The following is a 23,933-nucleotide window of genomic DNA, read 5'->3' as shown; positions in this document are numbered from 1 at the left end:
ATGATGCTCATTAAAAAATAATGCATTACTCTGTTTTACCCGCATTCTACCAATATATTTCATGTCATAGCAGTATCGGATGATGACCCAACACACGTTGTTCTTTTTAAGAATACTTTCACTGCAAATTTGACAAAATGCAAAGAAGATACCCATGTGAAATTTCTAAAGATAGCTACAGCATTCAATCTAAGATTTAAGAATCTGAAGTGACTTCCAAAATCTGAGAAGGATGAGGTAGGGAGCATGCTTTCAGAAGTCTTAAAAGAGCAACACTCTGATGCAGAAACTACAGAAGCCAAACCACCAAAAAAGAAAATCGACCTTCTACTGGTAGCATCTGACACAGATGATGAAAGTGAATATGCGTCAGTCGCAATGCTTTGGATCGTTATTGAACAGAACCTGTCATCAGCATGGATGCATGTCCTCTGGAATGGTGCTTGAAGCATCAAGCGACATCAGTCTTTAGCGCATCTGTCATGTAAACATCTTGCAACGCCGGCTACAACAGTGCCATGCAAACGCCTGTTCCTCTTCGAGTGATTGCTCATGTGTATTCCACTATAGGTGAGCGTGCTCGCCACGTGCACCGGTGCTGGAAGTTTTTCCCTTAGCAGTGTCCGTAGTGGGGGAGCCCTGCTGCAACCCCTGGAGTGGCGCTGACATATCGCGCTATAAAGGGGGCTGCGCGCTCTCCCCACCCTCAGTTCCTTCTTGCCGCCAGTGAAGGTAGTCGGAAATTGCTCCAGCCTTGACTGCAGCGTTATAGCCTTAGTGGTATCCAGTTTCCCTGAAAACTTCTTTGCTGAACTTTCTCTCGCGAATGCCTGGCTCGGGGCATGCCCCATGGCCCAGGCTTCAAGCAGTGCGACTCCTGTCGCAACTCCATGCCCGGAAGTGATCCACACAGTCAGTGTCTTCGCTGTCTGGGCGAAGCTCACATTAGTGAGAAGTGTAAAATTTGCCGCTCCTTCAAGCTGCGTACAAAGAAGGAGCATGAGATCCGACTCTGAGCTCTCCTCATGGAGTCGGCATTGGCCCCGGCACCGGCGAGTCGAGCCAACCCTGCGCCCGGCACCTCATCTTCGGCGTGCAGTGAAGCAACTCCGGTGCGCCGTCCTGATTCCGCGCCCGGTACCATGTCCTAGGTGCACAGCGAGGCGCCGTCGACGAGCTGGCACCACTCCCCTGCTAAACAAGGGAAGACTCAGTGGCGCTGAGAGAAGGAGGGGTGAGGCCAGACCCGAGTTGGGCAGCCCACGATCCCCATCGGGACATAGACCTCTGACTCGCGCTGAGTGGAGTAGTCCAGTCCCGTCCGCACGAGCCTCACCCGAAGTACGCATGCCTTCGACGCCAGAGGCAGCTCAGGCCGCGCGTGATATCCTGGTGCTTCCGGTGCTGGGTGCGCCGCCTCAGTCGGGCCCCTGGTCCAATGGGAAGCCGCCCTTGGACACCCATCAGCCCTCAGATGTTGGAGGTTGAGGTATCTTCGCGGGTCGAGGTGCAGAGTATAGCCCCATGATGCACATCGACTCCGCGTCCCGGCTCTTCAGTGAGCGGATCCCACTCCTCCGGTCTCGGACGCTGTCAAGGAGGTGACAAGAGATGGCGCCATTCCTCCTCCAGCCAGTCCGAGAGGAACAGGTCTCGCCGCTGTCGGCACCGACGCTCATACTCGAGTGCCCGCCATCACAGAGGCTATGCTCCGAGTGCGTCCCGAGAGCCCTCGGCACCAAGACGCCGTGGTCACAGGCGCCGCAGGGAGTCCTGAGACACCTCTTTGGACATTTACCTCTCGACTTCCTCTAGGTCGAAGTCTCGGGGCAGGAGCCGTCACGATAGAGACCGCTCCAGTTGTTCCTACGGCACCGTGCATTCCTCCAGGATTTCAGCGTCGGCGCGCAGCCGTCTCTCCCCGGACTGCACCGCATGAGCAACCAGCCCTGTCGGCGCCCGATGCGTGCGTCTCATTTCCAAGTCGTTCCCTGGCAAGGACAATGGTGCCACTGGGCACCGTGTCCTAAGGCTCCTGCACAGTCGAGACCTCGCTCCGTGGTCGGAACCTCTCAGGGCCGCCCTTCGTCGCCTCCCCAGCACCGGGATCAGACCGTGGGTGCCGAACCCCCGGCACCGACTCCGGCACCGGACCCCGACATCAAGCCCACGATGCCGTCGGTTGCTGAAGGCACCGCACCATCCACCTCTTCGGCGCAGGGTGATTCAGTTGCGGTGCCATCTCCCTCTTCCCTAGAGGACTTCAAGGCGCACCAGGAGCTGCTTAGGATGGTGGCAGCAAATCTCGAGCTGCGGGCCGAGGAGATGGAGGAGCCCTCTGATAACCTTTTTAATGTCCTCACCTCCTCAGTACCGGGGCGTGTGGTGCTCCCATTCCATCAGGGAGTAGCCAACATCACCACTGGCCTCTGGCAGACCCTGGCCTCACTTGGGCCAATTTCCAAAAAGGCCGAGAGGAAGTACTTCGTCCCCACAAAGGGTCACGAGTACCTATACACCCACCCAGCTCCTAACTCCTTGGTGGTAGAGTCGGTCCACCACCGTGAGCGGAATGGCCAGCCCGTGCCCACATCAAAAGACAAGGACGTTCGTAGACTGGATACCTTTGGGGAAAAGGTTTATTCGTCCGCGAGTTTCCGGCTCAGAGTGGCCAACCACCAGGCACTGGTGAGCCGGTATGAGTTTAATCTCTGGGGTTCCCTCTCCGAGTTTGAGCCTCTTCTTTGAGACAAGGATGGAAAGGAGTTTCGGGCTCTGATCAACGAGGGTGCAGCCACGGCCAAAGCAGCTCTCCAGGTGGCTTCGGATGCAGTGGACACAGCCGCTCATACGATGGCTTCCACAGTCTCCATGCGATGGGCGTCGTGGCTCTCGCTCTCAGGGTTGTCGGTCGAGTTCCAATCTGTAATGCAGGAACTGCCGTTTGATGGCAAGGCCCTATTTGCAGAACAACAGACACCCGAATGCACGGGATGAAGGACTCCCACACCACACTTCAGATGCTAGGTCTCTACGTCCCGCCCCCTAAGGACAAGCCCAGGCCTCAAACCTCTGCTCCTCTGGCTTGGGGCAGATACGAACCCCTGCCTAAGCAGGAGAGGGAACAAAGGCGTCGGTCCTAACACCAATCCCGTTTGGCCCCATGGCCTGCGACCTCAAAGGCCAGACAGCCAGGAAAGCGGCGTTTTTGACTCGTTGAGGGGGGTCACCGGGCCTGTTGCCAGTGTACCCCCCACCCAGTTAATAAAGTTGCCTTTTTTGAACCATTTATCGGCCTTCCAACTGCAATGGGCCCGTATAACATCGGACCAATGGGTCCTCAGCACCATTTCCCAAGGGTACAGGCCGCAGTTTGTTTCCACCCCTCCCAACTGTCCCCCGTCCGGGCAGCCGGCTGGGGTCCCAGAGCATGCCCTCCTCCTCCGCCAGGAGGTGGAGCGCCTCCTCTCCCTGGGAGCAGTGGAAAGGGTACCTTGGGAATACCTGGGCAGGGGTTTTTACTCCAGGTATTTCCTCATCCCAAAGGTGAAGGGAGGGCTTCGGCCCATCCTCGACCTGCGGAATCTCAACCAGTTCCTGGTTTGTTCCAAATTCTGCATGGTGTCCCTGGCCTCTATTATTCCATCCCTAGACCAAGAGGATTGGTTTATGGCGCTGGACCTCCAGGATGCGTACTTTCACATCCACGTTTTCGAGGATCACAGGCGTTTCTTCTGTTTCATGGTGGGTCAGGACCACTTCCAGTTTACGGTCCTCCTTTGGCCTCTCTACTGTCCCCAGGGTATTTACAAAGTGTATGGTGGTGGTGGCTGCCCACCTCAGGAGAAAAGGGCAGCAAATCTTCCCCTACCTCAACGACTGGCTGCTCAAGGGCCGGTCTTGGTCTCTGGTGCAGCAGCACATGAGCTTCCTGCTAAACACCTGCGAGCTCTAGGCCTACTGGTAAACGAGGAGAAATCCACGTTAATCCTGGTTCAACGCATAAGCTTTATAGGGGCGCTGCTGGATTCCCGGATGGCCACGGCCTCCCTCCCACGGGACAGATTTGAGATGCTCAAAGCTCTCATCGCCTCAGTCATGGCCTTTCCGGTAACCACGGTACAGGTGTGCCTTGGCCACATGGCAGGATGCACCTATGTGGTGCGACATGCCAGGCTTCGGATGAGGCCCCTTCAGCTCTGGCTGGTCTCCCAGTACTCCCAGGCCAGAGATGGCCTGGACAAGGTTGTCATGGTGCCGCCCAGGGTGATGGCAGATCTCCAATGGTGGTCCCTCCCGAGCAACATGCTCCGGGGTATCCCCTTCCAAGAGCCCCTTCCCTCACTAGACCTAGTGTTGGACGCTTCGGACCTGGGCTGGGGAGCCCACATGGAGGATGTCAGGACCATGTGGTCACCAGAGGAACTGACCCTGCACATAAATGTCAGGGAGCTCAGGGCCGTACGCCTGGCGTGCGTGGCATTTTGCCAGCACATACAGGGGAAGGTGGCCAGAGTCCTTACAGACAACACGGCTGCCATGTATTACATCAACAAACAGGGGGGCACGCGTTCCCGGGCCTTATGTCAGGAAGCCCAACTCCTGTGGTAGTTTTGTATAGCCCACAACGTACTTCTGCGGGCTTTGTACCTGCCTGGCAAGAGCAACATGCTCGCAGACCGCCTGAGCAGGGTGTTGTCCCAGCAGCACGAGTGGTCCCTGCACAGGGAAGTAGCCAGGTGGATCTTCCTACGGTGGGGTGCTCCCCAGGTAGACCTGTTCGCCACCGCCCAGAATCGACAGTGTCCTCGATTCTGCTCCAGAGCGGGACGGGCAATGGGGTGATATTGGATGCGTTCCTGCTCTCATGGCTGGGGCCCCTGTTGTACGCCTTCCCGCCCTTCCCCTTAATAGGCAGGGTCCTACAGAAGGTGAAGTCAGACGGGGCGAGGGTTATTCTCATAGCCCCGGATTGGGCTCGTCAGCATTGGTACGGGTCCCTACTGCAACTCTTAGCGGCCCCTCCGTGCAGGCTGCTGCTCCACCTGGACCTCCTCTCCCAGGAGGAAGGTCGTCTCCTCCATCCCAACCTAGCTGCACTCCACCTGACAGTGTGGCTGCTCCATGGTTAAATGATGAGGAAGGGAGGTGTTCTGAGGATGTGAGGAAGGTCCTACTGGAAAGTAGGAAACCCTCCACACATCGAACCTACCTGGCTAAATGGTATAGGTTCTCTATGTGGGCGAGGGGTAGAGGTTCCTCTCCCTCCTCTGCGTCTATCCAGCTTGTATTCGACTACCTCCTGTCCCGTAGGACCCAAGGACTGGTGCCTTCCTCAATCAGGGTGCACCTGGCAGCCATTTCGGCCTTCCACCCCCCCAGTGCAGGGCCTGTCTGTGTTCTCGCATCACATGACAGCCCGGTTTCTGAAAGGGTTAGATTGGGCATTCCCTTACACCAGACCCCCGGTCCTGCTCTGGGACCTGAACCTGGTGCTCTCCTGCCTCACAGGGCCTCCCTTTGAGTCTTTAGCTACGTGCTCGTGGTCCCACTTGTCGTGGAAGGTGGCATTCCTAGTGGCCATCACCTCAGCCCGCTGGGTCTCGGAGCTCAGGGCCCTGACTTCTGAACCGCCGTATACGGTTTTCCATAAGGACAAGGTTCAGCTCCGCCTTCATCCCTCTTTTTTGCTGAAGGTAGTCTCGTCTTTTCACATGGATCAGGATATTTTTCTCTCAATCCTCTGTCCTAAACCCCATTCCTCCAATGAGGAACACTGCATGCACACGTTGAACGTGCGCAGAGCGCTGGCCTTTTACCTGGACAGAACCAGGTCATTTAGGAGGTCCCCCCAGCTTTTTATTGCTTCAGCCGAGCGTATGAGGGGACGGCCTATGTCCACCCAGCGGATCTCCCACTGGATCACCTCGTGCATTCACACCTGTTACGACCTGGAAGGGTTCCCCCGCCTCCTATTGTGAAGGCGCATTCGACCAGAGCCCAGGCCTCGTCAGCAGCCTATGTGGCTCATGTCCCTATTCAGGACATCTGTAGGGCTGCTACGTGGTCCTCTGTCCACACCTTTTCATCACACTATGCGATCATCTCCCAAACGAGGTATGACGCCAGGTTTGGTAGGGCGGTGCTTCGCCCGGGTAACCCTTGAAACTTTACATTTAAACTCCTACCCGCCTCCATCAGATATAGCTTGGAGTCACCTATAGTGGAATACACATGAGCAATCACTCGAAGAAGAAAGGACAGTTCCTGTTCCGTAACTGGCGTTCTTCGAGATGTGTTGCTCAGGTGTATTCCACGTCCCACCCTCCTTCCCCTCTGTCGGAGTTGTCTGGCAAGAAGGAACTGAGGGTGGGAGGAGCACGCAGCCCCCTTTATAGCGCGATATGTCAGCACCACTCCAGGGGTCGCAGCGGGTCTCCCCCACTACAGATACTGCTAAAGGGAAAAACTTCTGGCACCGGTGCATATGGCAACCACGCACACCTATAGTGGAATACACCTGAGCAACACATCTCGAAGAATGCCAGTTACGGAATAGGTAACTGTCCTTTCTCACTTTCAGGTGACGTAAACAAGAAGCAGGCAGCATTATCTTCTGCAAATGTAAACAAACTTGTTTGTCTGAGCAATTGGCTGGACAAGAACATAAGAACGGCCATACTGGGTGAGACCAAAGGTCCATCTAGCCCAGTATCTGTCTACCGACAGTGGCCAATGCCAGGTGCCCCAGAGGGAGTGAACCTAACAGGCAATGATCAAGTGATCTCTCTCCTGCCATCCATCTCCACCCTCTGACAAACAGAAGCTAGGGACACCATTCCTTACCCATCCTGGCTAATAGCCATTTATGGACTTAACCACCATGAATTTATCCAGTTCTCTTTTAAACGCTGTTATAGTCCTAGCCTTCACAACCTCCTCAGGTAAGGAGTTCCACAAGTTGATTGTGCGCTGCGTGAAGAAGAACTTCCTTGTATTTGTTTTAAACCTGCTGCCTATTAATTTAATGTGGTAACCCCTAGTTCTTGTATTATGGGAATAAGTAAATAACTTTTCCTTATCCACTTTCTCCACATCACTCATGATTTTATATACCTCTATCAGATCCCCCCATAGTCTCCTCTTTTCCAAGCTGAAGAGTCCTAGCCTCTTTAATCTTTCCTCATATGGGACCCTCTCCAAACCCCTAATCATTTTAGTTGCCCTTTTCTGAACCTTTTCTAGTGCCAGTATATCTTTTTTGAGGTGAGGAGACCACATCTGTACACAGTATTCGAGATGTGGGCATACCATCGATTTATATAAGGGCAATAATATATTCTCTGTCTTATTCTCTATCCCCTTTTTAATGATTCCTAACATCCTGTTTGCTTTTTTGACCGCCTCTGCACACTGCGTGGACATCTTCAGAGAACTGTCCACGATGACACCAAGATCTTTTTCCTGATTAGTTGTAGCTAAATTAGCCCCCATCGTATTGTATGTATAGTTGGGGTTATTTTTTCCAATGTGCATTACTTTACATTTATCCACATTAAATTTCATTTGCCATTTTGTTGTCCAATCACTTAGTTTTGTGAGAACTTTTTGAAGTTCTTCACAGTCTGCTTTGGTCTTAACTATCCTGAGCAATTTAGTATCACTTAGTATTATCACTAAGTATCATTTTAGAAGTAGGACTGATTGGACTTGTAGGCTCTAAAGTTTTACATTGTTTTATTTTTGAATGCAGGTTTTTTTGGTACATAATTCTATATTTGTAACTTCAACTTTTATGATAAAAAGATTGCACTACAGTACTTGTATTAGGCGAATTGAAAAATACTATTTCTTTTGTTTTTTACAGTGAAAATATTTGTAATAAAAAATAGTGAGCACTGTACACTTTGTATTCTGTGTTGTAATTGAAATCAATGTATTTGAAAATGTAGAAAAGATCCAAAAATGTTTAAATAAATGGTATTCTATTATTGTTTTACAGCATGAAATTAATCACATGATTAATCACGCTTAATTTTTTTAATCGCTTGACAGCCCTAATTATTATTTATTGATATTAAGATCTAAGCTCCATTGGGTTGTGCACTGAATACATCCATAGCCATCCAGTTAACATTTTTTATTCGTTTTTCTCCTATTTAAAAAAGTTTGGCATTTAGTCAGGGAGCAGAGAAGAAAACCACGTGACTTGAATGGCCAGCTACATACCATGAAGAGCAAATCGTCAAAACAGTTTGTAAACAGCCCAAAGACTGAAATTACATAACAACATACATTTGCCAAAAATAAGCATGGTTTGTGAATGATTCACTAAGAATGAAGGCTAAAATTATTCCATAACTTATTTGCAACAAATTATTTGGCCAGCAAAGGGTTTGTCTCATGGAGAGAGTGAGTGTGGTTTTTGTGGAAGAGAGTTTGGACGGTAGAGGAGTTTTGTGGGAAACGCTCCAAATATGACAGACCTGTAATAACAGATTAAATGTTGATAGTTATTGTGATTTATATGAGAAAAGATGTGGCGTTAAGGGGACACTGTATTAAATTAATCTAAATTTTGTAACAAGGATAGTTTTGTGGAACCAAAACCAACATGTTTTAATGAACTTTTTTAAATGACAGTGAAATACATTCCAGAGAGGAAGCAATCTCTATCTTCTGCAAGATGCATTTCCAGACTTTTCATCCCCCCCAGACCTCCCTACAGTTCTTTCTGCATAGAGGGTAGAATTCGGCCTTTATTATAACAATCTAATTTGAAATATTAGCTATGTATGGGTTGTTGTTGTTGTTACTATGCTGACAATGTCCCTTTAAAAAAGTGGTATATGTTTACTAACATCAGTCCATTTTCACAACATCTTCCTTGTTGAATTTGGGTGAATTGTAGGAATAGGTAGCCTGTAAATAACAATGCATGTTAACATAAAACAGAATGGCTGTACTGGGTCAGAACAAAGGTCCATCCAGCCCAGTATCCTGTGTACCAACAGTGGCCAATGCCAGATGCCCCAGAGGGAGTGGACCTAACAGGTAACGATCAAGTGATCTCTCTCCTGCCATCTATCACCACCCTCTGACAAACAGAGGCTAGGGACACCATTCTTTATCCATCCTGGCTAATAGCCATTAATGGACTTAACCTCCATGAATTTATCCAGTTCTCTTTTAAACCCTGTTATAGTCCGAGCCTTCACAACCTCCTCAGGCAAGGAGTTCCAGAAGTTGACTGTGCTGGCCATTAATTTCATTTGATGGCCCCTAGTTCTTATATTATGGGAACAAGTAAATAACTTTTCCTTATTCACTTTCTCCAGATCATTCATTTTTTAATATACCTTTATCATATCCCCCCTTAGTCTCCTCTTTTCCAAGCTGAAAAGTCTTAGCCTCTTTAATCTTTCCTCATATGGGACCCGTTCCAAACCCCTAATCATTTTAGTTGCCCTTCCCTTAACCTTTTCAGATGCCAGTGTATCTTTTTTGAGATGAGGAGACCACATGTGTATGCAGTATTGAAAATGTGGGTGTACCATTGATTTATGTAAGGGCAATAAGATATTCTCTGTCTTATTCTCTATACCCTTTTTAATGATTCCTAACATCCTGTTTGTTTTTTTGAGTGCCGCTGCACACTGCATGACATCTTCAGAGGACTAGCCACAATGACTCCAAGATCTTTTTCCTGATTAGTTGTAGCTAAATTAGCCCCCATCATGTTATATGTATAGTTGAGGTTATTTTTCCCAATGTGCATTACTTTACATTTATCCACATTAAATTTCATTTGCCATTTTGTTGCCCAATCAGTTAGTTTTGTGAGATCTTTTTGAAGTTCTTCACAGTCTGCTTTGGTCTTAACTATCTTGAGCAGTTTAGTATCATCTGCAAACTTTGCCACCTCACTTTTTACCCCTTTCTCCAGATCATTTATGAATAAATTGAATAGGAGTTTTCCTAGGACTGACCCTTGAGGAACACCACTAGTTACCCCTCTCCATGTGCTCCATACTGTGACATATGCTGGTTACTTACTTTGTAGGTCCATATTCTGCAATAGGAGCTAGGTGGGTGGATCCCTGTGCCCACATAGGTCCCTTTTAAAGCCACTGGGGCTTTTCATGTAGGTGCAGGGGTCTATCTATATGGATCTCATTGCAGGATTGGTGCTTTTGCCAGTAATTTAATGTAGGCCAAGAAATGTCACTTCTGGGTATTTTAATTACAGTTGGAAAAACTATGATGGGTGATGGTGTTTGTCTTGTTTTGTTTTATTTGCTATTTGGTGCGTTTGGGATAATTTTTGAAGGGTCATGAAATTTGTTTTTTTAGACCTTTATTCTAGTGCCAACTTTCACCAAATTTCATCAATTTTTTTTAATTCACTCTGGTGATTCAATTCACTCTTATCTAGTTGTTTTTTATCTGTAGATCTCAACATTTTGGTATTTTATTAATTTTTCATTTTGCCTTATGTAATCTTACTGTTGAAAGGTAGTGGCACAAAATTCTGAAATCTGCTGGATTTGCTTTGTTATCAACGTTTCATGCATTTTTCATGTTACTTACTTATTCCCATAATACAAGAACTAGGGGTCACCACATGAAATGAATAGGCAGCAGGTTTAAAACAAATAAAAGGAAGTTTTTCTTCACGCAGCGCACAGTCAGCTTGTGGAACTCCTTACCTGAGGAGATTGTGAAGGCTAGGACTATAACAATGTTTAAAAGGGGACTGGATAAATTCATGGTGGTTAAGTCCATAAATGGCTATTCTTCTTCGAGTGCTTGCTCATATCGATTCCAACTAGGTGTGCGCGCGCCGCGTGCACGTTCGTCAGAAGATTTTTACCCTAGCAACACTCGGTGGGTCGGACGGGCGCCCGCTGGAGTGGCGCCGCTATGGCACCGGATATATACCCCTGCCGACCCATCCGCCCCTCAGTTCCTTCTTACCGCCCGTGTCGGTCGTTGGAACAGTGGAACGCGGCTTAGCTGACCTCCACTTCCCTAGCTACTTGTAGTTCTCTCGTTAATTCTTGTATATATAGTTCAGATTTATATAGTTGTAGTTAACTTTATTTGTTTGTAGTATAGTTATGTCTATAGTTCAGAGGGGTTTGGGGATTATCCCCTTCCCCGCACCTGGTGCCGGGGTCTATGCCCGGTTCACCGGGTTTCAAACCGTGCTTGGCCTGCCACAAGCCGAGGCCGACAAGAGATCCCCACGACTCCTGTCTTAAGTGCCTCGGAGAATCTCACCTAACAGATAAGTGCCGCATTTGTAAGGCCTTTAAGCCGAGAACAAAAAAGGAGCGGGACTTTCGTCTCAAGCAGCTCCTGAGGGAGGCAGCTCTTACTCCTCCGCCCTTGGCACCGAGCGCTGGACAGTCTTCAAGAAGCGCTCCCTCGGCACCGGATCACGCCAGTACCGCCAAGGCCTCTCGGCACCGGCCGTTGCCGGCACCGACGTCCTCTCGGCACGGATCCCTCTCCCCAAGGATGAGGAGGCACAAGACTCCTGCTGCGTCCGAGCCGCCTGCTCTGCAGCCCGAGCACTATACTAAGTTGGACTGCCCGGCACCGATACCTGCTGTGGCACCGACAATAACGGCACCGTCGACTCCAGCCACGCAAGAGCCGTCAAGCTCCCCGGTACAAGCTGTGGTTGAGCTCACTATTCCCTCCACAGCAGAGACACTTTCCACGGCGAGGGAGTGATTGCAATGACAGCGTCTGTGCTGTTTCAACCCCCGGCACCGCCGGTGCGGGTTATGTAGTCGATCGGCAAGCCTGCCTTGATCAGACCAACCTCTGTTGGCACCGCAGAGCAGCACCGTTCACGATCACGGTCCCGCAGACGTTCTTGGTCCGTCGCAAATCCAGGTCCCGACGCCGCTCGCAGTCCCAGCACCGTTCTCCATTTCGGTACCAGTCAGAGTTCCGTTCTCCGGCCCGGTACACTCAGCACCGCTCCAGCTCCCGGCACCGCTCCAGGCACCGGGACTCTCGTAGCCACTCCTGACGTCGAGCCTCGAGATCTCGGTCGACCTCCTGGCACCGCTCCGGTCACAGGTCCTGTTCTCGCTCCCGGTACCAGTATGCCTCCCGGTACCGATCCCTGGTGCCACGTCCAGCGAAATCAGCTAGAGAGGGAGACTCTGCCCAGGGCTTTTCAGCTCCTCCATGGCCATCCAGACATGCATCAGTGTCCTCCCGCGCGGGCAGTTCATACACACAGGGCGGTGATTCGGATGTGCCCACCAGAGTCTTCCAGGAGCCTCAGGCCCAGGACCCTGGCCCCCATCAGTGGTCATCCTGGACAACTTGGGTGTACCACGACGCCAAAGGCCTACCTGTGATCCCATCTCGCTTTGTTCCGTCAGAGCACTGGGTGCCACAGGCGACAGTTAGCCGCCCCCCTCCGACCGGTACGGAGGAAGCCCTGGTTCAGCCACTGGGCTCCCAGATCCCACCGGAACAGGAGGTCGTCCAGGAGCATGAGCCCACACAGGACCCGCTTGTCCCCGGCCTTTCTTCTTCCTCCTCCCCAGATGAGGCGGTGGCAGGAACGTACTCCTCAGGCCCTCCTCCAATCGACTTGAGGGCCCATCAGGACCTCCTGAGACGGGTGGCACTCAATATGAACCTCCAAGTGGAGGAAGTCTCAGAGATAGAGGATACGGTTGTAGACATTCTGTTGGCTGACGCCCCCAGTAGAGTGGCCCTACCATTCATTCGGACAATCCAGGCCAATGCGGATACCATCTGGCAGTCTCCAGCCACTATCCCGCTCACGGGCAGGGGAGTCGAACGCAAGTACATGGTACCCTCCAGCGGGTACGAGTACCTATATGTACATTCTCCCCCCTGCTTCCTGGTCATCCAGTCCGTCAATGAGAGGGAACGCTATGGCCAGCAGGCACCAGCCCCTAAATTGAAGGAGACTAGGCGAAGGGACATACTGGGCCGTAAGGTGTACTCGGTAGGGGCCCTGCAACTCCGTGTAGCAAACCAGCAAGCCCTGCTTAGCCGCTACAATTACAACACCTGGGCGGTGGTGGGCAGATTTACGGAGTCTGTTCCTCAGGACTCCCGTCAAGAGTTTGCTGCCCTCCTGGAAGAAGGGAAGAAAGTGGCGAGAACTTCCCTCCAGGCCTCGTTGGATGCAGCTGACCCCGCTGCCAGCACTCTGGCCTCGGGTGTTGCCATGAGGCTCATTTCATGGCTCCAGTTGTTGAGAAAGTGGATAAGGAAAAGTGGATAAGGAAAAGTTATTTACTTATTCCCATAATACAAGAACTGGGGTCACCAAATAAAATTAATAGGCAGCAGGTTTAAAACAAATAAAAGGAAGTTCTTCTTCACGCAGCGCACAGTCAACTTGTGGAACTCCTTACCTGAGGAGGTTGTAAAGGCTAGGACTATAACAATGTTTAAAAGGGGACTGGATAAATTCATGGTGGCTAAGTCCATAAATGGCTATTAGCCAGGATGGGTAAGAATGGTGTCCCTAGCCTCTGTTCGTCAGAGGATGGAGATGGATGGCAGGAGAGAGATCACTTGATCATTGCCTGTTAGGTTCACTCCCTCAGGGGCACCTGGCTTTGGCCACTGTCGGTAGACAGATACTGGGCTAGATGGACCTTTGGTCTGACCCGGTACGGTCTTTCTTATGTTCTTATGCCTTCCCCCGGAGCTGCAGCATACTATGCAGGACTTGCCCTTCGTTGGCAAAGGCCTGTTCTCAGAAAAAAACTAACCCTAGGCTGCAAAGCCTAAAGGACAGCAGGGTCACTATGCGCTCTCTCGGCATGCACACGCCGGTGACTCAGCACCGACCTTTCCGTCCCCAGCCTCACTGCCCTTACCCTGCGCCTAGACAAAGACAGGACTTTGCCAGCAGGCATGGCCGAGGCAGTCGTAGGCGTCAGTCAGGACCCCAAGAGGGCCAAAATCAGGGTCCCTCTAAACCACCAATGGGGCCAAAGCCTACCTTTTGAAGGCACGCCCGAGGACGGCATACCAGTTATTACCCAGGATCCATTCCCTCCCTTTTACAACCGCCTCTCCTTTTCCCCCCCGCGTGGTCCCTTCTAACCTCAGATCGTTGGGTCCTACGCACGGTGGATCTTGGGTACCGCCTCCAGTTTATTTCGTCCCCCACCTCCCACCCTCCGTCCTCGTCCCTCTTTAGGGACCCCTCTCACGAGCAATTCCTCTTGCAAGAGATGCGGACGCTCCTCACCATCGGAGCTATAGAGGAGGTACCAAAGGACGAAAGGGGCAAGGGGTTCTACTCCCTCTATTTCCTAATCCCCAACGCGTAGGGAGGTCTCAGACCTATCCTAGACCTGTGGGAGCTCAACAAGTTCATGATAAAGCTGAAGTTCCGCATGGTATCCATGGGGAAGGGCGCGTATTTTCACGTGGCCATTTATCCTCCATACGGAAGGTACCTTGGGTTTGTGGCCAACCGTCATCATTCCGTATCTAGACGATTGGCTCATTCGAGGGACCTCCGAGGCCCAAGTTACCAGTCATGTGGGCATCATCAAGGACCTATTCTTGCGTCTAGGCCTGGTGATCAATATAGAGAAATCCACTCTGGTTCCCACACAGAGAATAGAATTCACTGGGGGCCATCCTGGACTCCAGTCTCGCCAGAGCCTGCTTACCTCAGCCGATGAGAACAATTATACAAGGTCTATGGAACTTCCCTACAACTTTGGCTCGCATTTGCCTAGGTCTCCTGGGTCACATGGCTGCCTGCATGTTCGTAACCAAACATGCCAGGCTTCGCCTCCGCCCACTCCAATCATGGCTCACCTCGGTGTACCACCCGGGCAGAGACAGCATAGACATGATCGTCTCGATCCCACCGAGCATCTTAGGCTCCCTCGACTGGTGGTCGACGCCCTCCCTGGTGTGTGCACAGATGCTGTTCCATCCACCTCACCCCTCGGTGTCCCTCACGATGGACACCTCTTCTCTCGGCTGGGGTGCTCACCTTGGTCAGTTTCGCACTCAGGGCTTTTGCTCAGCTCAAGAGCTGGCCTTGCACATCAATGTCTGAGAGCTGAGAGCAGTCCACCTTGCGTCCCATGCGTTTCAGCAGCACCTACAAGACTGTTGTGTCTCAGTGTTCACAGACAACACAACGGCCATGTATTACATAAACAAGCAGGGAGGAGCATGGTCTTCCCCTCTTTGCAGGAAGCTATCCAGCTCTGGGACTTCTGCGTAGCCCAATTGATAGACCTGGTAGCGTCCTTTCTCCCAGGGGTCCGGAACACTCTGGCGGATCGCCTCAGCAGATCCTTCCTGTCTCACGAGTGGTCAATTCGTCTGGACGTTATCCATTCCGTTTTCTGGAAGTGGGGCTTTCCCCGCTTAGACCTCTTCGCTTCTCGCGAGAACAGAAAGTACCGGACGTTCTGCTCATTCCAAGGCCTCTCCCTGGGCTCGATCTCGGACGCTTTTCTGGTGCCTTGGACGAGCCGTCTGCTGTACGCTTTTCCACCATTCCCGCTGGTTCACGGGGTCCTGCTAAACTCCGCAGGGACAGAGCGCACCTGATCATGATCGCTCCAGCGTGGCCTAGGCAGCACTGGTACACCATGTTGCTAGACCTGTCGATAGCCAACCCGATCCCCTGCCTCTTTGCCCAGACCTCATAACGCAGGATCACGGCAGACTTCACCACCCAGACCTGCAATCCCTGCACCTCACAGCATGGCTGCTGCGTGGCTAAACCGATCCGAGTTGCGTTGCTCTGCCTCGGTACTACAGGTTCTCCTGGGTGGTAGGAAACCTTCCACTCGGTTAACATATCTGGCCAAGTGGACGTGTTTCTCCTGCTGGTGCGACACGCACAATGTTACTCCCACCGAGGTCCCGATCCATTCCATCTTGGACTACCTCTGGTCTCTCAAACAGCAGGGCCTGGCGGTGTCATCATTGAGGGTACACTTGGCAGCCATCTCTACCTTCCACCCAGGGGAGAGTGGCTGCTCCGTATTCTCGCACCCTATGGTTTCTAGGTTCCTCAAGGGCTTGGAGCGCCTATACCTCCAAGTCGCCGCTCCGCCCAAACCTGGGTCCTCAACCTGGTTCTAACCAGTTTTATGACTGCCCCATTCGAGCCACTGGCAACCTGCTCGCTGCTATACCTGTCCTGTAAGACAGTTTTCCTTGTAGCCATTGCATCGGCCAGATGAGTCTCTGAGCTTCAGGCTCTCACGGTGGACCCACCGTATACTGTGTTTCACAAGGACAAGGTGCAGTTGTGACCACATCTGGCCTTCCTCCCTAAGGTGGTGTCGGCCTTTCTTATCAACCACGATATCTTCCTTCTGGTCTTCTTTCCGAAGCCACACTCATCACGAAGGGAGCAACAATTGCCCTCCCTAGATGTCCGTAGGGTGCTCGCATTTTATATCGAGCGGTCAAAGCCCTTTCGTAACTCCCCAACTCTTCGTCGTACTGGTAGACCGAACGAAGGGCCTACCTGTCTCCTCCCAGAGGATTTCATCTTGGGTGATGTCATGCATCCGCACCTCCTGTGACTTGGCCCATATTCCATCGCGCCACCTCACTGCACATTCCACCAGGGCTCAGGCTTCTTCTGCTGCCTTCCTGGCTCACGTACCCTTTCAGGAGATATGTCGTGCAGCTACCTGGTCCTTGGTCCACACCTTTGCTTCACATTATGCACTGGTCCAACAGTCCAGAGGTGATGCAGCCTTTGGCTCAGCAGTTTTGCATTCTGCAACATCTCACTCAGACCCCACCGCCTAGGTAAGGCTTGGGAATCACCTAATTGGAATCGATATGAGCAAGCACTCGAAGAAGAAAAGACAGTTACTCACCTTTGTAACTGTTGTTCTTCGAGATGTGTTGCTCATATCCATTCCAAACCCGCCCTCCTTCCCCACTGTCGGAGTAGCAGGCAAGAAGGAACTGAGAGGCGGATGGGTCGGCAGGGGTATATATCCGGCGCCATGGTGGCGCCACTCCAGGGGGCACCCAGCCGACCCACCGAGTGTTGCTAGGGTAAAAATCTTCCGATGAACGTGCACGCGGCGCGCACACACCTAATTGGAATGGATATGAGCAACACATCTCAAAGAACAACAGTTACAAAGGTGAGTAACCGTCTTTTAGCCAGGATGGGTAAGGAATGGTGTCCCTAGCCTCTGTTTGTCAGAGGATGGAGATGGATGGCAGGAGAGAGATCACTTGATCATTGCCTGTTAGGTTCGCTCCCTCTGGGGTACCTGGCATTAGCCACTGTCAGTAGACAGGATACTGGACTAGATGGACCTTTGGTCTGACCCGGTACGGCCGTTCTTATGTTCTTATGCACGTCTAGCTTTTAATATTTTCATTTAGTATTTCTGAACTTCAGAAGTGGACTGAAAAGTTTGGTGGTTATACTAATTATTAAAATTGCTTAGGATCCCAAAATAGTGTAGTTTTAACAAATGCTGACTCACTTTAAAGGAAATGAACTCTAATTGAAAATAAGTTCTCACTTCAGTTATCATATCATGAACCAAGGTCTGGACTTTTTTTTTGTTTGTTCAGCAACCGTTAATCATAGAACTGGAAGGGACCTTGAGAGGTCATCTAGTCCAGTCCCCCACACTCATTGCAGACCATCCCCCTAGACCATTCCTGACAGGTGTTTGTCTAACCTGCTCTTAAAAAGCTCTAATGATGGAAGTTCCACAACCTTCCTAGGCAATTTATTCTGATCCTTAAGAACTCTGACAGTTAGGAAGATTTTCCTAATGTCCAATCTAAACCTCCCTTGTTGCAATTTAAGCCCATTGCTTCTTGTCCTATCCTCAGAGGTTAAGAAAAACAATTTTTCTCCCTCATCCTTGTAACAACCTTTTACGTACTTAAAAATGTTATCATGTCCCCCCCTCAGTCTTCTCTTTTCCAGACTAAACAAACCCAATTTTTTCAATCTTCCCTCATAGCTCATGTTTTCTAGACTGTTAATCATTTTTGTTGCTCTTCTCTGGACTCTCTCCAATTTATCCACATCCTTCCTAAAATGTGGCGCCCATAACTAGACACAATACTCCAGTTGAGGCCTAATCAGCACAGAGTAGAGTGGAAGAATTACTTCTTGTGTCTTGCTTACAACACACCTCCTAATACATCCTAGAATGATGTTCGCTTTTTTTGCAAAAGCGTTACACTGTTGACTGATATTTAGCTTGGGGTCCACTATGACCCCCAGATCCCTTTCTGCAATATTCCTTCCTAGGCAGTCATTTCCCATTTTCTATGTGTGCAACTGATTGTTCCTTCCTAAATGAAGTACTTTGCATTTGTCCTTATTGAATTTCATCCTATTTACTTCAGACCATTTCTCCAGTTTGTCGAGACATTTTGAATTTTAATCCTATCCTCCAAAGCACTTGTGACCCCTCCCAGTTTGGTATCATCCACAAACTTTATAAGTGTACTCTCTATACAATTATCTAAATAATTGATGAAGATATTGAACAGAACTGGACCCAGAACTGATTCCTGCAGGACCCCACTCATTATGTCCTTCCAGCATGACTGTGAACCACTGATAACTACTCCCTGGAAATGGTTTTCTAAGCAGTTTTGCACCTACCTTATAGTAGCTCCATCTAGGTTGCATTTGCCTAGTTTGTTTATGAGACGGTCACACGAAATAGTGTCAAAAACTTTACTAAAGTCAAGATATACATCTACCGCTTCCCCCTTATCCACAAGACTTGTTACACTGTCAAAGAAAGCTATCAGGTTGGTTTGACATGATTTGTTCTTGACAAATCCATGCTGACTGTTACTTATCACCTTGTTATCTTCTAGATGTTTGCAAATTGATAGCTTAATTATTTGCTCCATTATCTTTCCCTGTACAGAAGTTAAAGTGACTGGTCTGCAATTCCCCGGGTTGTCCTTATTTCCCTTTTTAAGGATTGGCACAATATTTGCCCTTTTCCAATCTTCTGGAATCTCTCCCATCTTCCATGACTTTTCAAAGATAATCGCTAATGGCTTAGATTTCTCCTCAGTTAGCTTCTTGAGTATTCTAGGATGCTCTTCAGGCCTTGGTGACTTGAAGACATCTAATTGGTCTAAGTAATTTTTAAACTTGTTCTTTCCCTAATTTAGCCTTTTCTGATCCTACCTCATTTTCATTAGTGTTCACTATGTTAGATGTCAAATCACTGCCAATCTTCTTAGTGAAAACCGAAACAAAGAAGTCATTAAGCACCTCTGCCATGTCCCCATTTTTTGTTGTTGTTTTTCCTCCCCTCATTGAGTAACAGGCCTACCCTGTCCTTGGTCTTCCTCTTGCTTTTAATGTATTTGTCAAATGTTTTCTTGTTACCCTTTATTGTCTCTAGCTAGTTTGATCTCATGATGTTGTGATAGTGACTTACATTTATCGTAGCACACTCATCCCAAAAGTTTATGGTGATGTCATTGTGTTATCTCTGAATGAATTGGGCAGTAGGAAAGGACTGATCATAAGGGAGACAATTTCAGTTTATATTTCTAAAATCATCATTGCAGGAGAAATAAAGAAAATAAATGTGGCAATGACTCTCTAATTCTGATACAGTAACTTGGACAATACCTGGTGTAGCTTTAATTTTTTGTTTTTCTGCTGATTCTCTTCCAGGGAATAGTTTGGTTATGGCTTTCTCTACACTGGTTAAGAGTCCAGTCTTGTTTCTTGTAAATTCTATGTAGATTTTTTTCAGTGCTTGAAATAGTCCTCACGGGTCTCGCAGCTCAGTAAAATGCAAGGAAGGGCAGATTTTCCTTTCTTGTTAGTGTTGGCTGATTTCAGTAGTATTTTCAGTGCCTCTAGAAAGTTGATGCATTTGGCCATTTCCCCAGTCACATGAAAAAAGTGGAATAGTGACTCTCTCTATCACTTGTTATGTTATGATGTCATATTCTGATTTGACAGAAGTGCAGAAGAAACTGCACACAGGCTACTTAGAAAATGGAGATTGAAACTGGGATTTCTCAAAGGACTTGAGGGATGATCAGAGGGCTGTCACTCTGATCTTCATTTTACTTCATTTACAAATGAACTGAATATGTGTTTCTATCTTGTTGTGATTTCCTAGGAACACCGTTCTACCCAAGTCAGCCAGTGTATCAGTCAGCACCCATCATAGTGCCTACGCAGCAGCAGCAGCAGCAGCAGCAGCCTCCACCAGCTAAAAGAGAGAAAAAAACAGTAAGAACCTACTCTTTTGGTACTTTCTTTATGGATCTCCTAAGTCTGATATAGCAAGGCCGGGACATTGAAGGGGACACAATGATATAAAATTCAATATTAAACTCAGATTGTTACTCCCTAACCCTTCTGTAGGTTTTTCCCCTCCCTTTTAGCTCCTTGTTAGTCTAGAACTTCTGATGATGGCAGGGCATCCAATAACAGTTGTGTATAAAGCTGGCTAGCTCATCTTATTTTTCAGTCTTCACAGTGTTGAATTTACTGGGTGGTGGTTTCTTATTCTAACTATAGTAAATGTGAAAGCTGCTTATTGATACTTCAATTGAGAAATTAATGCTTAGTGATTACCAAACATGGTATCAATTTATCTAGCTCAACATGTCTAAAATTGAAGAAATGGTAGGGGACAAGTGATTGAATGGACTGAAGTACTGAAGACAGAATTCTCTTAAAGGAAAATATAAACATTGTTGAGAGTTGTTAGCAAGATAGGAAGGATTTCCTACATCTCAAAGTACAGGATATCTGTTTCTTTTGATTTCTTAAGATCAACTGTGACATTGGATGAAACTTTGTCTATTGAAATGGAAAAGCAGAACATTTAACTGGGTGGTACTGCAAGCAAGACATTTTTTGTACCCTTGTCATCAACACATAGCTGTGATACTAAGTCCCTTTTCCAGGCCTTCTAGCAACTCTTCACCATCAGCTTTAAGAACAGTCTGTTCATTTTTAACATCCAAAAAATATCACAGATAAATCAGTAGTTACGCCATAAAACCAATTCAAATGCAAAGACTTAAACTTGATAAGAAAGTTGCAGTCTTGTATGCTAATAAAATTATATTCAATGTACAGTAGAACCTCAGAGTCACGAGCATCAGAGTTGCAAACTGACCGGTCAACCACACACCTCATTTGGAACCAGAAGTGAGCAAGCAGACAGACAGACAGAGAGACACACACATGCAAATATTGTACAGCACAGTACTGTGTTAAATGTAAACTGCTAAAAAAAAAAAAGGGATCTTTTTTAAAAAAAGACAAGATAAGGATACTGTTTCTGTGCTTGTTTCATTTGCACTAAGGTGGTTAAAAGCAGCATAGTAAAATTTAAAAGCTGTATTAAGTCAACATTCAGTTGTAAACTTTTGAAAGAACAATCATAACATTTTGTTCAGGGTTACAAACATTTCAGAGTTACGAACAAACTCCATCCCTGAGGTATTCATGATTCTGAGGTTCTACTGTAGTAGAAAATGAGAAGTTTTTAAAAATGATTAAAGCCCTTCTTCCTAGATATACTCTTCTAGACAGAATTAAACTCACAGGCTTACACTACTAAATGCTGCAATTGAAGAAATAAAGGAAAAATTAAAGGAAGAACTAAAAGAATCAGCAATGATATAAATACAAGATGACTGGTTGAACATGAGATATGACCCAGTAATTCTACAAGCATCTATACAAGGAAAATGTATTTTTTCTGCTCCTGATTCGTTGTCTGGAAAAAAATGTGCAGATTATCACCTCCTGGTTGCTGTAGAGTCAATAGAGAAAAGTATGACAAGGGAGGTGTTTTCCATTTTCTCAGACCATAAAAATAACAAGATTAGAAAACTTATCTAGTCCAGTGATCCTGACAAGCGTACATGTATTCAGTATATTCTTTAAACCTGAGTTTGAAGTAAAATCTAACACAATACTAAAGCTCATAGTGCAAAGTCAAAAAGTTCTTCTGGACACCATTAGCCTATTACATTCTATATAGATTCTCATAATGCTCATCAAAGTATCTGAGCACCTTCTGGTAGTGCATTAAACCATGTGACTTCACCACTTGTTTGCTTTCTCATCCTCTTATAGGGGGACACAGGGAGGGAACATGTAGAAGAATCGTAGAAGATTAGGGTTGGAAGAGACCTCAGGAGGTATCTAGTCCACCCCCTGCTCAAAGCAGGACCAACCCCAACTAAATAATCCCAGCCAGGGCTTTGTCAAGCCAGGCCTTAAAAACCTCTAAGGATGGAGATTCCGCCACCTTCCTAGGGAACCCATCCCAGTGCTTCACCACCCTCCTAGTGAAATAGTGTTTCCTAATATCTAATCTAGACCTCCCCCACTGCAACTTCAGACCATTGCTCCTTGTTCTGTCATCTGCCACCACTGAGAACAGCCGAGCTCCAGCCTCTTTGGAACCCCCCTTCAGGTAGTTGAAGGCTGCTATCAAATCCCCCCCCTCACTCTTCTCTTCTGCAGACTAAACAAGTCCAGTTCCCTCAGCCTCTCCTCCATAGGTCATGTGCTCCAGCCCCCTAATAATTTTCATTGCCTTTCGCTGGACTCTCTCCAATTTGTCCACATCCTTTCGGGGAGGGGGACAAAATTGGACACAGTACTCCAGATGTGGCCTCACCAGTGCCAAATAGAGGGGAATAATCACTTCCCTCGATCTGCTGGCAATGCTGTAGGAGCAGGATTTTATAATTGTACTATGAGAATTAATATATTCAGTGCTAATGTGGACACGAGGACGAACGGATATAAACTGTCAGTCAGGAAATTCAGGCTTGAAATTAGACGAAGGTTTCTAACCATCAGGGGAGTGCAATACTGGAACAGTCTACCGAGGGAAACAGTGGGGGCGAAGGACCTCCATGACTTTAAGATTAAGCTAGATAAGTTTATGGAGGGGATGGTATGATAGGATAACGGGCTTAGTCAATAGGTCAATTATGTGCCTGGTATGATATAACCTTTTCCAGAGGGTTTGGCTGGAGAGTCTTGCCCGCATGCTCGGGGTTCAGCTGACCGCCATATTTGGGGTCGGGAAGGAATTTTCCTCCAGGGAAGATTGGCAATGGCCCTGGAGGTTTTTCGCCTTCCTCCGAAGCATGGGGCAGGGGTCACTTGCTAAGGAGTGGGTGGATCGGCTTATGTGGCCTGCATCTTGCAGGAGGTCAGACTAGATGATCATAATGGTCCCTTCTGATCTTGATTTCTATGATTCTATGATTCTATAATATATGATTTGAAAAGGCTGGATTTTGGTTTTTAGTCTGTTGCTGCTGCGGATAGCTGCCAGAATTAAAGGCAGCTTGTCTGGCCAATCTTTTCCGGTGTGGTTTACTACCTTTCACAGCACTTCCTTAATGGTGCGGTCAGGGCCGGCTTTTTAAGCGGGCCCCGCACCCTAAAGAAGAGCGTCTAACTTAGGCGCCTTTTTAATTTTTACTCACCCCGGCAGCGCTCCAGGTCTTTGGCGGCATTTTGGCAGCAGGTCCTTCAGTGCTGCCAAAGATCCAGAGCGAGTGAAGGACCCACTGTTGAAACCATTTGAATCGGGCCCCGCACTTCCTAAAGCTGGCCCTGGGTGCAGTTCATGCGCTCCACCTGACCTGAGGATTGGGGTCGGTATGATGTATGAAATTTTTCTTTGATTCCTAAAGCTTGTAACATTGATGTATAAACCTCTCCCACAAGGCCCCCCCCACCCCATTATCAGAATCTGTTATTTCAGGGGTACCATACCTACACACCACCTCATTAAAAAAATTCTTAGCTACCACCTTGGAGCTATTAGTTTTAGTAGGAACTCATGATGCACCAACAGAGGCTCAGGCTCTGGCATAGAGTTTAGATTGATTTTATTGACAAG

The 23,933-nt window shown here is 48.4% G+C and overlaps 1 protein-coding gene across 13 annotated transcripts in view; it reads left to right on the top strand.

Moving 5' to 3' along the window:
* Window positions 1-23,933, top strand: part of EIF4G3 (eukaryotic translation initiation factor 4 gamma 3) — a 466,091-nt gene that overhangs the window by 250,411 nt on the left and 191,747 nt on the right. For all 13 annotated transcript variants that reach the window (XM_039509520.1, XM_039509526.1, XM_039509519.1 and 10 more), the window contains one exon: window positions 20,163-20,275. In XM_039509520.1, the coding sequence (XP_039365454.1) occupies window positions 20,163-20,275 (113 nt within the window). The remainder of the gene's footprint in view (window positions 1-20,162; window positions 20,276-23,933) is intronic.

Source organism: Mauremys reevesii, linkage group 21 (genome assembly GCF_016161935.1).
Source record: "Mauremys reevesii isolate NIE-2019 linkage group 21, ASM1616193v1, whole genome shotgun sequence".
NCBI classification, from domain to species: domain Eukaryota; kingdom Metazoa; phylum Chordata; order Testudines; family Geoemydidae; genus Mauremys; species Mauremys reevesii.
The sequence above is the reverse complement of the archived record's forward strand: the minus strand, read 5'-3'. Positions and strand labels throughout refer to the sequence as shown.